This window comes from Notolepis coatsorum, assembly GCF_963971535.1.
Source record: "Notolepis coatsorum genome assembly, contig: SUPER_15_unloc_1, whole genome shotgun sequence".
Taxonomy (NCBI): domain Eukaryota; kingdom Metazoa; phylum Chordata; class Actinopteri; order Aulopiformes; family Paralepididae; genus Notolepis; species Notolepis coatsorum.
Window position 1 is genome coordinate 3076164 of NW_028174866.1, and position 15149 is coordinate 3091312.

Sequence of the window (15149 nt, forward strand, 5' to 3'; positions counted from 1 at the left end):
CCATGGTCCACTTTGAAACTAACCGAGTCCCAACTTTTCAAGAGGACCATGGTTCGGTTGTTTGGTCCTCATTATAGTTCGGTTTGCGTTCATACCTGTACAAACCAAACGGACTATTGATCTAAAGGGACCATGGTCCACTTAAAGGGACCATGGTCCACTTAAAGTGGACCAAACAGGGTAGGTGTGAACGCGCCCCGAGTCTATGGAGATGTTCACCTTCTTTGCAGGGCTATAACTTTTTAAATTGTATTGCTAAATTGACCATCGATTACCTATCGTTCAGGATGTAGGAACGTTTTACTTTTTCATTCACACATTCATACGAAAATACCGTCTAGAGTATAAATATGTTTTTATCGTTTTCTGCAGTATTTCCCAGAACGTGAGATAGAGGCACAAATGCATATATTAGATCATCAAATGCAGTTCGATACCGATCGACGCTATATTAGAATATTAAAAATTTCAACTGTACATGGTCCTAAGGGTTATGACTGATCATGCGCGGGTGAACGGAGGGGGGGGGGGGGGGGGGGGGTCGTTTATAATTCCATGATAGTCGTTAGATGCTTCATGTAGTATGGGTGATATATTGATCAGAGCAGTTTGTATCGAAAATGATAAACAAAAACGCTGAAACTCACGTCAGTCTCCTCGTACCGTTGGGCGATGAGAGTGGAGCAAACAGATCCCAGTTATGTGGTGGGGATCTAGGCGATACATTTCCGGTTTGTATAATACTAATATACGCCCAAATCATGTAGATTATTGAGTTATGGCAAAGATCCATATCCACGGTGTGTGTATTGAGTCCCGCGACGATAAACGAGTGGCCGGACGGAATTAGGGGACGGACCGAGCTGCAACGGGCATTTCCGGTTTGACAACTCGCCGATCAGCCACTAGGTGGCAGTATTGAAGCGTTGCAGAGTTGTGCTGAGTCCCGCAGCATCTGACAAGGCTCCGTGAGTGAAATATGAATACCATGGCGAAAATATGAAATTATGATCAGAATCACGTCGTACGCCGTTATTGGCAGAATTCGCATGAACTTGAAACCCGTCGTACAACGTTATTGGCGGGAAAAGGGTTAATGACGCCATCATCAAAAAATGAATGTCGCTATTTCAGCCAATATTGCAAGTAGGTTGTCTAGACCCATATTTTGAGGGTCAAAATCATAATAAAACTATTCCCAGAATGATCACCTGTTTGTGGCGAGCTAGTATGCAAATTAGTGGCACCTTTACAAAGAATAAAGCATTTTTACATAAAAAGACACATCATATTGTAGATGACTGATGACACCAAGCTGCTTGCCTATTGTCCTGTAGCCCATCCCAGCCTTGTGCAGGTCTACAATCTTGTCCCTGATGTCCGTAGACAGCTCTTTGGCCTCGCCCATTGTGGAGAGGTTGGAGTCCGATTGATTGAGTGTGTGAGTGTGTGGAGAGGTGTCTTTTATACAGGGAACAAGTTCAAACAGGTGCAGTTAATACAGGTAATGAGTGGAGAATAGGAAGGCTTCTTAAAGAAAAACTAACGGGTCTGTGAGAGCCGGAATTCTTACTGGTTGGTAGGTGATCAAATACTTATTTCATGCAATAAAATGCTAATTAATTACTTAAGAATCATACAATGTGATTTTCTGGATTTTTGTTTTAGATTCCATCTCTCACAGATGAAGTGTACCTATGATAAAAATTACAGAGCTCCCCCATTTCCTGCATGCATAAAATAATACACCTAACATAATATACCGACCATATGCATTTGAATTTTTTATTGTAGCGTATATAGGGACGAAATGCCAAAGGATTAAGTATAATATGCGTTGCGGCCTATTACTAGCATTCCAGGAATGATCCTAGACCACTCTAAGGCTACGTTTAGACGGAGAGAGTCTGAACAGAAACCGCAAAAGTCGTCTTGCAGTCTCACTTTTAATTTTGCGTTTAGACTAGTGTTTTGGGATGGAATTCTGCGTGCAGACGAGGCTGAAAGACTCGAGACGACGGAGCCCCGCTGTCACACGATTGGCGCAGATGTCACATGACCAGAAACGTCAGTGGCCAATCAGATCGCCTCAGGTCGTTGAGACAACCAGACGTGCTGTGAAGACCCGCCCTACTCTGCCTCTGATTCGCAGACTGTGGGTGGGGGAATGTGATTGGACCAAAGCAGAGTCACTCACAGACAGTGGGTCCAGTCACTAATAGTTGTGATAGCCGCGGGACAGATTCTTGTGTATTTAAAAGTACTGCCAATGTAGCCTTCAGGTGATCGCCATGGATAGAATCAGACATGCTTTGTTTACGCTTCTAGGCTACTGGCGCATGCCTGTGATGTAAGCAGTACGCGCGACGAGAGCCTTGACAACCCTTTCGTCATCGTTTTATGCGGTTTGACAGTTTAGATGAGAGCGCAAAGGTTTATCGTTTCTAGGAATTCCACCCTGGAAGGTGGTCTCACTTTTTTGCGGTTTCACCCCGTAAAAACACTGTTGCCGTATAAACAAAAGGCACATCCGAAAAAAAAATTTTGCGGATTCACCTGCTAGCGTTTCCGTCTAAACAGGGCCTAAAACTTTTTTTTTTATCCACTTTTTCTCCCATTTTCTATATTTTTCTCCCATCCCAATTTCGTATCATCCAATTCAACCCTCCCCTGTCACGGACGCTGTTTCTTGCCTCCCACAAGCCGGCTGCAATGTGGACTAAGTCATACATAGCACAAGTCCCCTCCGGTACTTGAGGTAACAGCAGTCGCATCTTTTCACCTGCGCAGCTCGATCTCTCAGTGGCGAGGAGTAACGCGTGGGAGGCTCACGCTGCCCCCGACACTTCCTGATTCTACTGCGCAGGCGCACCAACCGACCTGTAGGAGTCGCTGTCCACAACGCCCGATCCCCACCCATGAGTTTCCCACCCCCTAATACGGCCAATGTGTATTAGTACGGACGACCAGCTAAACTGAAAGCAATGTGGAGCGCTGGGCTCGAACAGGCGATCCCAGCGTCTCCACATTCGTGGCGAGCACCTTGCCCACTACGCCACGTAGCCGCCTAACAGGGCCTAAAACTATACTTATTCACCACGGTATAAAACGACAATGTATGGATGGCATCTTGAACGATAGATACCCGATGTCAAATGGGCCATACTAGTATTGCATATATAGCTATAATATTTAAATAGTTATAGCCCTGCAAACAAGGTGAGCGACTCCCACCGTTTACAGTGCTGGCGGCAGGTGCTAAGGATGAGGCTATATTGCGTGGCAGTCAATGTGTTAATATGGTCATTTGACCTACCTGCCGAAGAACTTTCTTAAGCCTTTGGACTTCTTCTTGGTCTCTGGGGAGCAGGGCTGGGGGGCTTCGTCCTGGGACTTATGGGGGGGGACCCCGGCCAGGTCCAGGTGCTCGGTCCCCTTTCCTTCAGTCTCGGCTGCAAATAGGCATGGATTAAAAATCCACGGCACAAATATTGGGCAAAACACGGCACAAGCCCCCCCCCCACCACCACCACCACCGCAGGCCGCTCCCGGCACCAGAGTCTCCCGACGGCCTCCAGCGGTCTAACTGGTAGAACGCACGAGCGCTGACACCTGAAGAACACACAGCGGGCAAGCCGACTCGGTCTAGTCATGCAGAGGCCTGGGCTACGCAGCGCTGCTGACCAACTACCGTCTCCTGGGAAACAGTCCATGATAGACGCTCTACAACTGACGTAATAGGAGCATTAAAGTGGCTTCATTGCAGATGGTGTCCTGTCATGGATACGGAACAGCTGGATGTGATTTAGCAAGGTTGGCTGATAAAGAAACTATTTAAAAAAGGGTAATGACACACATTTCTTAAGAATTTACATTATGTTCTTCCTGCCCCCCCCCCCCCCCCCTTGTGAACACACACACACACACACACACACACACACACACACACACACACACACACACACACACACACACACACACACACACACACACACACACACACACACACACACACACACACACACACACACACACACCTCCCCAATCTGTGCAGATTTCACATCCCAGTTTGGAGGGCAGAGCGAGGGTTCTCTCTGCTTCACAGTAGGAGAGAGTGGAGCGTCTTCGTGAACGATGACTCAACTGTCCTGGGGCACAGCAAGAACATAATGGTAAATCTTCTAAATGCGTGACATTCCTCTTTTAAGACGACGGGACAGATACAGTACATCACACCTTAAAAAGGAAAGTTTCAGTTTTAAAATGTCAACCTCCACGCTATGTTTCCATCATACAGACAGATGAGCAGGACCACGAGGAAAGAAGGTGGCATGTTTTATGGGCACTAGGGATGTCCCGATCACATTGTTTTGCTCCCGATCCGATCATGTGATTTTGAGTATCTACCGATACCGATCTTTCCCAATCCCATCAAAAAAAGAAACATTATAAAAAAATAATAAAAAAAAAAATAAAAAAAAATCTCGCATCCCAATTTCTCACATTACATTCACCCTGAATGTTGACGTTATCCAGGTGAAAAGTTAACTTCATTCAAGCGAGGCATTGCAACCGGAGTAATCTAAAAACTCCGCCTCCAACCTGCTGCTTCATGAGAGCAATGGCGCCATCGTCTGTAAAAATCAGGTGACTGCAAGTTCTGCAACTAGTGGATGTCCCTCATCGTTGACATAAATCATTTGATGTATAATTAAATCAAAGGAAATGCGTTTGTTTTGGCAAAATTCTTCTGCTCTGTGTGACAATAAATAAATGAATGATATGCAATTTAAAACCAAAACTAAGGCCTCAGTATGAGTTTAAGACGTGAACATGGTCATGTTTGTTGAATAAAAAAAAAATTTAAAAACGAAAAAAAATGTTTACAAAATAATAATCCCGATTTTTTTTCCTATCCCGATCTTCTGAAAATCACGTGATGGGATCGGGACATCCCTAATGGGCACTCAAATTGGCTGCAATATAATCCAATTGACCATATTCACACAGCATCCTTTTCACTCTTATGTCATGCTCAGGTTGGGTTCCCTCAAGGTAGAAAGGAACCCTTAACATAAGACATAAGAGCAACATGGTGTGAATAACGGTCAATGGGGCAACAACCCTGGAACAGTCAACAATGTCGTCACAAGCAACCAAATGCCTTTTTACTTAAACGACTGAAAAGAAACCGTGTGTGTTTGGTAACCTCCTTCACCTGAACCGTGTGTGTTTGGTAACATCCTTCATCTGAACCGTGTGTGTTTGGTAACCTCCTTCACCTGAACCGTGTGTGTTTGCAGCCGGGATAGAGGTGCAACCAACTTGAGCGCCCAGAAAAAAGAAAAGAAAGAAAGAGCTAGAGTAGCTAGAGTAGTTGTGAATAAAACTGATCAGTATTATACTCTGTGATAGAAAAGAAAAGAGTGCAGGTTGAAAATAGCTGTAATTCTCCTTTAAAGAAACACTTTACACAAAAACAAGTCGTTTGAGGCATGAAGACAGAAAGGTAGCTGTATAAAAGTGGGGATAGTAAACAAAACAATGTGATCGTTTTACCGCCAGAGACAAATAAGGACTCTTCTCACACGGCCACATTCTCAGCATTCTCCTACGCAGAGAGAGTTGGACGACGGTTCCACTGTCAAACAGCTCGGCCCAAAGAGGAAGTAAACCAACGGCCTCTTTTATAAATAAGAACTGAAAAAAAAATAATTAAATGTCACGTCTGTGCGGTCCGTGTTTATTCACTGCGTCCACGGAACGATGAACGCAGCCATAAATCTATGGTTTCCATACACAGAAAATACATTAGAAATAATCACTGTAGTTCCGATGTTCAGACATGCTTACATTTTTGGTTATTAGTGACGCTCTGTGTGCAACCAATTCAACATTATAGCCACATTTTCTTTCAAACTAATTTTGGTCGTGGATGTCCTGATTTGGTACAAATATCGAGAGAGGCGTGTTTAGCAGGCTGTGACACACAGGCGTAGAGAGACAGCTCTGCGTAGGAGCTTATAGGGCTACGTTTTAACCCCATGTCGACATTTTAGCTCGGCTTAACTCAACTTAACTCGACAGTTAACCCCCGGGTCAAGTCAAAGAACGTTAATCCCGGACGAGCTCATGGAAGGTAGACGATCACAATGCAGTGTCCCACAGCATCCCCGCCCCCCCCGCCCACATCCAGCTGTGCCATCCAGTGCAGCCATACTGCAGGCCCGGTCCCGTCCACCAGGGGGCCGCTCTACTCTACTGTACCTAATGTAGGGGCACTGGCACTCCGGCTGCGGTCTTCACGTCACACAGGACCGTGGGAGAGATGTGAGAGGCAACCACAGAATAAGAGTGAGACATCAGTGAGACAGGGAGAGACGACAGACACAAACAAACATGACAGAAGGTGATCAAACGGGAACACGCATGAGGAATCCTTCTGGACACGATGGGAACACGCATGAGGAATCCTTCTGGACACGATGGGAACACGCATGAGGAATCCTTCTGGACACGATGGGAACACGCATGAGGAATCCTTCTGGACACGACGGTCGCCACCTCGCTCACCTCAAAGGAGCGCGGTCCGAAAAAGCCGCGCCGGGCCGAGACTCACCCAGGTTTGGAGTGCTGGCCGTCCGCTTGCGCAACTTGAAGAAGCCGCGTCCGAAGGAGGATCGACCCTTCTTGGTCCCGAAGCTCTCGTCTCCCGCGGCGCTCGGCTTAGAGGGGAAAGGAGAACTGGGTGCTTCCTTATTGTTGGTCTGTAAAAAAAAAAGAAAATAAAAAAAAAAGGATTCAAACATGCATCTACAAACAAACCCTCACTACATTAGAAAGAAAAATACTTGTAGTTGACTCTTCCAACCACCAGGTGGCATAACGTCACAGTCTGCGCACCGTGCTCAGGACCGCTGTGATTCCAGGGGGGCGTGCGTGCGGACAGGAAGCTGATGTACTCTGACAGTCGTTCATTCACAACCGGGAGTATCTGGTCAGTCGAGTGAGAGGAGTTCAGCTACTCAGTGTTCCGCAAGAGAGATAAGAGATGGCATGCCTTCCGCATGACTGGCGTGTGGGTGTGTGTGTGTCTGTGTGAGTGTGTGTGTACATGTTACACATGCTCGGTCCCGTCTCTCATAACTCTCCCACACAGAGAGAGGTCAAAAAGGGCAAAGACTGGGGCCCCTGGTTTTGAACATTTGAAACAACTGGAAATAATGTGATTATTCGGAGAGCCTCGTGTCAGATTTTCAATAAGCCACATTCAGCCGTCCGACAACACTATTCTGGGACCTTCAAGAGGGTTCCAGAGAATTATTAGATTCTCTTTGGTCTATTTCGATGCAATCTAACTACTTGGAGAGAGAGGGGGTTTCTGAACTCACTTGGCTGTTGGGCGTAAACAGTAAACACACTGACCCAGTTGAGTGTTCGCTCTGTAACCCATGTTCCACTCCAGCCCGGGGCCCTCCATGATAATAATAATAATCATCATCATCATACATTTTATTTATAAAGCGCTTTTCAGGAACCCAAAGACGCTGACGATGAGCTAAACAAATGAACAGAGAAACAAAGAACCACAGGGAATAAGCAACAGTATGAATAGTTACGCAGGACATAAAACCAACGGGTAACAAGTAACAGATACAGAGTCCAGTAGGGGAGCAGTCAGGGGAGTGAGGACACCAAGGGGGGGGGAGGGGGGGGGGGGGGGGGGCAGACGAGGGAGAGAAAGTAGGGGAGGGGAGGTGGTGGGTTGGAGGAGGGTGGTTATGGGTAGGGAAGGTAGTATGCTTGGAAGAACAGGTAGGTCCATGTCGAAATGATGTGGTGCCCCTGGCTTAGGATCTCTCCAGTTGGCTTAGATATCCTGCCTACAGAAGGGGGGGGGGGGTGGTCTCACCTGGTCAGTACTGCTGATGGTGACGAGTCCAGAGCCCCCCAACTGTGGGACGTCCAGGGAACTGTAAGGACAAGGAGAAGAACCATTAACTCCATATTGACATTTTCTTTGACAGCCCGTGTATGATGTCATGTCGATCCAAATCCCGTGGGGGGGATTAAAACCACTGTATTTCCTATAGCGTCCCGTCTAATGGAAATAGAAAAGAATAATAAATGAATCCCTTCATTCAGAAGCACTACGATTGTTCAGATATGCCCTAAAGACACCGTTTTAAAGTGCATGCTTTAAAGTGTTAAAGTGCAAGGTTTAAAGTGTTAAAGTGCAAGGTTTAAAGTGTTGAAGGGCAAGGTTTAAAGTGTTGAAGTGCAAGGTTTAAAGTGTTAAAGTGCAAGGTTTAAAGTGTTAAAGTGCAAGGTTTAAAGTGTTGAAGTGCAAGGTTTAAAGTGTTAAAGTGCAAGGTTTAAAGTGTTGAAGTGCAAGGTTTAAAGTGTTAAAGTGCAAGGTTTAAAGTGTTAAAGTGCAAGGTTTAAAGTGTTAAAGTGCAAGGTTTAAAGTGTTGAAGTGCAAGGTTTAAAGTGTTAAAGTGCAAGGTTTAAAGTGTTAAAGTGCAAGGTTTAAAGTGTTGAAGTGCAAGGTTTAAAGTGTTAAAGTGCAAGGTTTAAAGTGTTGAAGTGCAAGGTTTAAAGTGTTGAAGTGCAAGGTTTAAAGTGTTAAAGTGCAAGGTTTAAAGTGTTAAAGTGCAAGGTTTAAAGTGTTGAAGTGCAAGGTTTAAAGTGCTGAAGTGCAAGGTTTAAAGTGTTGAAGTGCAAGGTTTAAAGTGTTAAAGTGCAAGGTTTAAAGTGTTAAAGTGCAAGGTTTAAAGTGTTAAAGTGCAAGGTTTAAAGTGTTGAAGTGCAAGGTTTAAAGTGTTAAAGTGCAAGGTTTAAAGTGTTAAAGTGCAAGGTTTAAAGTGTTAAAGTGCAAGGTCTAAAGTGTTAAAGTGCAAGGTTTAAAGTGTTAAAAGTGGAAGGTTTAAAGTGTTAAAGTGCAAGGTTTAAAGTGTTGAAGTGCAAGGTTTAAAGTGTTGAAGTGCAAGGTTTAAAGTGTTAAAGTGCAAGGTTTAAAGTGTTAAAGTGCAAGGTTTAAAGTGTTAAAAGTGCAAGGTTTAAAGTGTTGAAGTGCAAGGTTTAAAGTGTTAAAGTGCAAGGTTTAAAGTGTTAAAGTGCAAGGTTTAAAGTGTTGAAGTGCAAGGTTTAAAGTGTTAAAGTGCAAGGTTTAAAGTGTTGAAGTGCAAGGTTTAAAGTGTTAAAGTGCAAGGTTTAAAGTGTTGAAGGGCAAGGTTTAAAGTGTTGAAGGGCAAGGTTTAAAGTGTTGAAGGGCAAGGTTTAAAGTGTTGAAGTGCAAGGTTTAAAGTGTTAAAGGGCAAGGTTTAAAGTGTTGAAGTGCAAGGTTTAAAGTGTTGAAGTGCAAGGTTTAAAGTGTTGAAGTGCAAGGTTTAAAGTGTTAAAGTGCAAGGTTTAAAGTGTTAAAGTGCAAGGTTTAAAGTGCAAGGTTTAAAGTGTTGAAGTGCAAGGTTTAAAGTGTTAAAGTGCAAGGTTTAAAGTGTTAAAGTGCAAGGTTTAAAGTGTTGAAGTGCAAGGTTTAAAGTGTTGAAGTGCAAGGTTTAAAGTGTTAAAGTGCAAGGTTTAAAGTGTTGAAGTGCAAGGTTTAAAGTGTTGAAGTGCAAGGTTTAAAGTGTTAAAGTGCAAGGTTTAAAGTGTTAAAGTGCAAGGTTTAAAGTGTTGAAGTGCAAGGTTTAAAGTGCTGAAGTGCAAGGTTTAAAGTGTTGAAGTGCAAGGTTTAAAGTGTTAAAGTGCAAGGTTTAAAGTGTTAAAGTGCAAGGTTTAAAGTGTTAAAGTGCAAGGTTTAAAGTGTTGAAGTGCAAGGTTTAAAGTGTTAAAGTGCAAGGTTTAAAGTGTTAAAGTGCAAGGTTTAAAGTGTTAAAGTGCAAGGTCTAAAGTGTTAAAGTGCAAGGTTTAAAGTGTTAAAAGTGGAAGGTTTAAAGTGTTAAAGTGCAAGGTTTAAAGTGTTGAAGTGCAAGGTTTAAAGTGTTGAAGTGCAAGGTTTAAAGTGTTAAAGTGCAAGGTTTAAAGTGTTAAAGTGCAAGGTTTAAAGTGTTAAAAGTGCAAGGTTTAAAGTGTTGAAGTGCAAGGTTTAAAGTGTTAAAGTGCAAGGTTTAAAGTGTTAAAGTGCAAGGTTTAAAGTGTTGAAGTGCAAGGTTTAAAGTGTTAAAGTGCAAGGTTTAAAGTGTTGAAGTGCAAGGTTTAAAGTGTTAAAGTGCAAGGTTTAAAGTGTTGAAGGGCAAGGTTTAAAGTGTTGAAGGGCAAGGTTTAAAGTGTTGAAGTGCAAGGTTTAAAGTGTTAAAGTGCAAGGTTTAAAGTGTTAAAGTGCAAGGTTTAAAGTGTTAAAAGTGCAAGGTTTAAAGTGTTGAAGTGCAAGGTTTAAAGTGTTAAAGTGCAAGGTTTAAAGTGTTAAAGTGCAAGGTTTAAAGTGTTAAAAGTGCAAGGTTTAAAGTGTTGAAGTGCAAGGTTTAAAGTGTTGAAGTGCAAGGTTTAAAGTGTTGAAGTGCAAGGTTTAAAGTGTTGAAGTGCAAGGTTTAAAGTGTTGAAGTGCAAGGTTTAAAGTGTTAAAGTGCAAGGTTTAAAGTGTTGAAGTGCAAGGTTTAAAGTGTTGAAGTGCAAGGTTTAAAGTGTTGAAGTGCAAGGTTTAAAGTGTTGAAGTGCAAGGTTTAAAGTGTTGAAGTGCAAGGTTTAAAGTGTTAAAGTGCAAGGTTTAAAGTGTTGAAGTGCAAGGTTTAAAGTGTTGAAGTGCAAGGTTTAAAGTGTTGAAGTGCAAGGTTTAAAGTGTTGAAGTGCAAGGTTTAAAGTGTTAAAGTGCAAGGTTTAAAGTGTTAAAGTGCAAGGTTTAAAGTGTTAAAAGTGCAAGGTTTAAAGTGTTGAAGTGCAAGGTTTAAAGTGTTGAAGTGCAAGGTTTAAAGTGTTGAAGTGCAAGGTTTAAAGTGTTGAAGTGCAAGGTTTAAAGTGTTAAAGTGCAAGGTTTAAAGTGTTGAAGTGCAAGGTTTAAAGTGTTGAAGTGCAAGGTTTAAAGTGTTAAAGTGCAAGGTTTAAAGTGTTGAAGTGCAAGGTTTAAAGTGTTGAAGTACAAGGTTTAAAGTGTTGAAGTGCAAGGTTTAAAGTGTTGAAGTGCAAGGTTTAAAGTGTTGAAGTGCAAGGTTTAAAGTGTTGAAGTGCAAGGTTTAAAGTGTTAAAGTGCAAGGTTTAAAGTGTTGAAGTGCAAGGTTTAAAGTGTTGAAGTGCAAGGTTTAAAGTGTTGAAGTGCAAGGTTTAAAGTGTTAAAGTGCAAGGTTTAAAGTGTTGAAGTGCAAGGTTTAAAGTGTTAAAGTGCAAGGTTTAAAGTGTTGAAGTGCAAGGTTTAAAGTGTTAAAGTGCAAGGTTTAAAGTGTTAAAGTGCAAGGTTTAAAGTGTTGAAGTGCAAGGTTTAAAGTGTTGAAGTGCAAGGTTTAAAGTGTTGAAGTGCAAGGTTTAAAGTGTTGAAGTGCAAGGTTTAAAGTGTTAAAGTGCAAGGTTTAAAGTGTTGAAGTGCAAGGTTTAAAGTGTTAAAGTGCAAGGTTTAAAGTGTTGAAGTGCAAGGTTTAAAGTGTTAAAGTGCAAGGTTTAAAGTGTTAAAGTGCAAGGTTTAAAGTGTTTAAGGTTTTCTTTGAATGGAAATGTATAATTTAGATGCACCGATGAATTTATAATATTATTGTTTGATAAATCAATTACCTAAATCATTGTTAGTAGCAGCTCTATACTCAACCTCTATTGTCTTTAATTATCAATGAACTCAACACTCTTAACTTAACATCTTTAAAGTTTGAAAACTTAAAACAGTTACATGGTTCTCAAGTTATAATATATTATGAGCCTTAGCCAAGGACCAATGAGAACTCATCAGGACAAGCTTGGAAAAATAAAATAAAAAGGTTCCATATACTTTCAGAGTAGATTTGAGATATTGAGGTTTAAAGTGTTGACATCCTATGGATCAAAACTAAAAAAGGATATATTTTAATTTATTTCGTACGCAACTCATTTCTGACCTAAATGTCAGCTAGGATCTTATAAGTGTAGCAAAATAATAAAAACAGAAGCATGTGAACACATGGAGCATCAAATCACGAATAGATGGGAACACTTATTGGACAATAAAGGAATGTTTGTGTCTTGCCCTTTCTTCCAACATGATAACCGCTCTGTGCGGTGGTAGAGTAGGTAAAACATTGATATTACTGTTCCACTGTGACTCGTTTACAATATCCAGTAATAAGACACCAATGTATAAAAACTAGAGCTGGGCCGTTAACGGCGTTAACGTGCTGCGTTAACGCTATACTAGTATCGCGCGATAATATAATTAACGCATTAATCTAAAAAATTTTTTTTTTTTTTTTTTTTTTTTACATTCTTTTTTCTACCTTTATTTGCAGAGTTCGCTGAGCACAGATGTTCTTTTCCATTCACACCTGGGAGCTGCCCAGTACAACCACAGTTGACACCATTGGCCACTGAGCAACTCCACTGGAGCAGTTGATTCAAGCCATGTCACATAGTTCAAGTTTGAAATGATTCTTTCTGTTTTGCTCCTGAGTGTGCGCTAGATACTGTACTGGTAATATTATGTATTTGTGTTAACTTCTGAATAAAACAACTTATTAAACACAAGTACATCTTATTGAACATTATTTTGATATTTCATTACCAATTATCATAGCAAAACAGCTTTTTCAAACGGTCTGTAATGCATTTTGGAAACGGGAGATGGGCTCATGGTGTAATGGGCCACCTGGCCTGAGAAACATAAGGAGGAAAGAAAAAGTAAGGACTTACTTCTGGTCATTATTTGGGTAGAACACACATATTTTGAATGCCTTTTTTTTTTAGCCATTTTAATCTAGATTAATCTAGATTAAATCCAGGATTGCAGATAGATTAATCTAGATTAAAAAAATTAATCTATGCCCACCTCTAATAAAAACCTTTGTTGATATATTTCTCATATATCGAAACATAGCGACGATTGTTTTGCACATAGCAACCATTGTTTCTTCCAACATGGAGGTCACATGGGGATTGTAAACATTGTGTGAAAGGCCTCTTATTAGTGGTACCTTTCTGCTGTCTGGGCCTGTAGCTGTCGCTCCCGGTCCAGGTCATTCATCTCAGAGAGCACTGCTATACAGGGAATAGACTGGGGGGGGGGAGAGGGAGAGGGGGGGGGGAGAGAGAGAGAGGGAGAGGGAGAGAGAGAGGGAGAGAGAGAGAGAGATAGAGAGAGAGAGATAGAGAGAGAGAGAGGGAGAGGGAGAGAGTGAGTGAGAGAGTGTGTGAGAGAGACAGAGTGAGTGAGAGAGAGTGGGAGAGTGTGTGAGAGAGACCGAGTGAGTGAGTGAGTGAGTGAGTGAGTGAGTGAGTGAGTGAGTGAGTGAGTGAGTGAGTGAGTGAGTGAGTGAGTGAGTGAGTGAGTGAGTGAGTGAGTGAGTGAGTGATTGAGTGAGTGAGTGAGTGAGTGAGAGAGAGAGAGAGAGAATGGGGGAGGCATAGAGAGAGAGACAAAGAGAATGAGTGAGAGAGAGAGAGATGGTGAGTGAGTGTGTGAGAGAGATGGTGAGTGAGAGAGAGAGTGGGAGAGTGAGTGAGTGAGAGAGAAAGAGAGAGAGAGAGAGAGAGAGAGAGAGAGAGAGAGAGAGAGAGAGAGAGAGATAGAAAGAATGGGGGAGGCATAGAGAGAGAGACAGAGAGAATGAGTGCGAGAGAAAGAGTGAGTAAGTGTGTGAGAGAGGGAGACAGAGAGAGAAAGGGTGGGAGAGAGAAAGAGGCAGATAAATATTCTATGCCGCAAAACACAGCAGAGTATTTTATAGGGTATCGCTTTTCTGCTGAACTAATAACCAAAAGCAGGGCTGGTGACCCTTGAATTCCTGGGAGCAGCGTGTTCCCGGTGCATGTGGGAGGTTGGAGTAGGTTTTTCTAAGGAAGTCCAGCGTCTGGGCTCCATCCTGTGTGTGTGTGTGTGTGTGTGAACTGTTCACTTACCTCCCCGGAGCTCCTTCCTGTCTCCGCCTCCAGCGCCCGGGTGACCTGCTGCGTCTCCACGGCCACAGGGACAGAGTGGTCATCTGGGATGTCGTCGTAGTCGTCGTCGTCCTCCAGCTTCTCTGAGAGCGGACAGTTTGGCCAGAGAGCGTGGCACAGCGTTACCAACCCCAACAAGAGCGTGGCACAGCGTTACCAACCCCAACAAGAGCGTGGCACAGCGTTACCAACCCCAACAAGAGCGTGGCACAGCGTTACCAACCCCAACAAGAGCGTGGCACAGCGTTACCAACCCCAACAAGAGCGTGGCACAGCGTTACCAACCCCAACAAGAGCGTGGCACAGCGTTACCAACCCCAACAAGAGCGTGGCACAGCGTTACCAACCCCAACAAGAGCGTGGCACAGCGTTACCAACCCCAACAAGAGCGTGGCACAGAGTTACCAACCCCAACAAGAGCATGGCACAGTGTTACCAACCCCAACAAGAGCATGGCACAGTGTTACCAACCCCAACAAGAGCATGGCACAGTGTTACCAACCCCAACAAGAGCGTGGCACAGCGTTACCAACCCCAACAAGAGCGTGGCACAGAGTTACCAACCCCAACAAGAGCGTGGCACAGCGTTACCAACCCCAACAAGAGCGTGGCACAGCGTTACCAACCCCAACATGTCCCTACCCAGTGGCTAAAGGCCTGAATGGTCTAGATCAGTTGTTCTAAAGGAGCCCTGAATTGTTCCACGTTATGCCCGTTACTTGATGAGTTTGTCTCAGTGATCCCTCTCTGATCTCCAGGATCCTATAGCTGAGATAGAGCAAGTGGAAGCCATGATCAAAGTTATCACTTTCATGCATTTTCTCATTGGACTAACTTTTCTATAAAAATGAAATAGTGAAAAGAAACTATTCCCAAAGCCCCTGAAGGAGCCCCGAGCCCCCCCTAGATTACATACCGATCCTGAAGATAAGCCGGTGTGTGGGTGTCATTAGTTAGGTGAGTTATGAGTTGTGTCTCCACAGTAAGGTCCCACCTCTCAGCAGCTGCTGGACGTGCCTGTACCGCGTGAGAGACCCCTGCAGCTCCTGGATCCTCCGCTCCTGTGGGTGATGGACGGTGCTGAGGTCAGAGTCGGTGCCCAC

The 15149-nt window shown here is 43.4% G+C and overlaps 1 protein-coding gene across 2 annotated transcripts in view; it reads right to left on the reverse strand.

Moving 5' to 3' along the window:
* LOC311242255 (liprin-beta-1-like) overlaps window positions 1–15149 on the reverse strand; it is a 117351-nt gene that overhangs the window by 38813 nt on the left and 63389 nt on the right. Inside the window, exons 10-16 of one of the 2 annotated variants that reach the window (XM_084338453.1) lie at window positions 15041–15107; window positions 14008–14129; window positions 13083–13162; window positions 7913–7973; window positions 6620–6767; window positions 6268–6300; window positions 3317–3452 (exon numbers count right to left, since the gene is read on the reverse strand). In XM_084338453.1, the coding sequence (XP_084194579.1) occupies window positions 3317–3452; window positions 6268–6300; window positions 6620–6767; window positions 7913–7973; window positions 13083–13162; window positions 14008–14129; window positions 15041–15107 (647 nt within the window). The remainder of the gene's footprint in view (window positions 1–3316; window positions 3453–6267; window positions 6301–6619; window positions 6768–7912; window positions 7974–13082; window positions 13163–14007; window positions 14130–15040; window positions 15108–15149) is intronic. The other variant, XM_084338454.1, reaches the window with a different exon arrangement.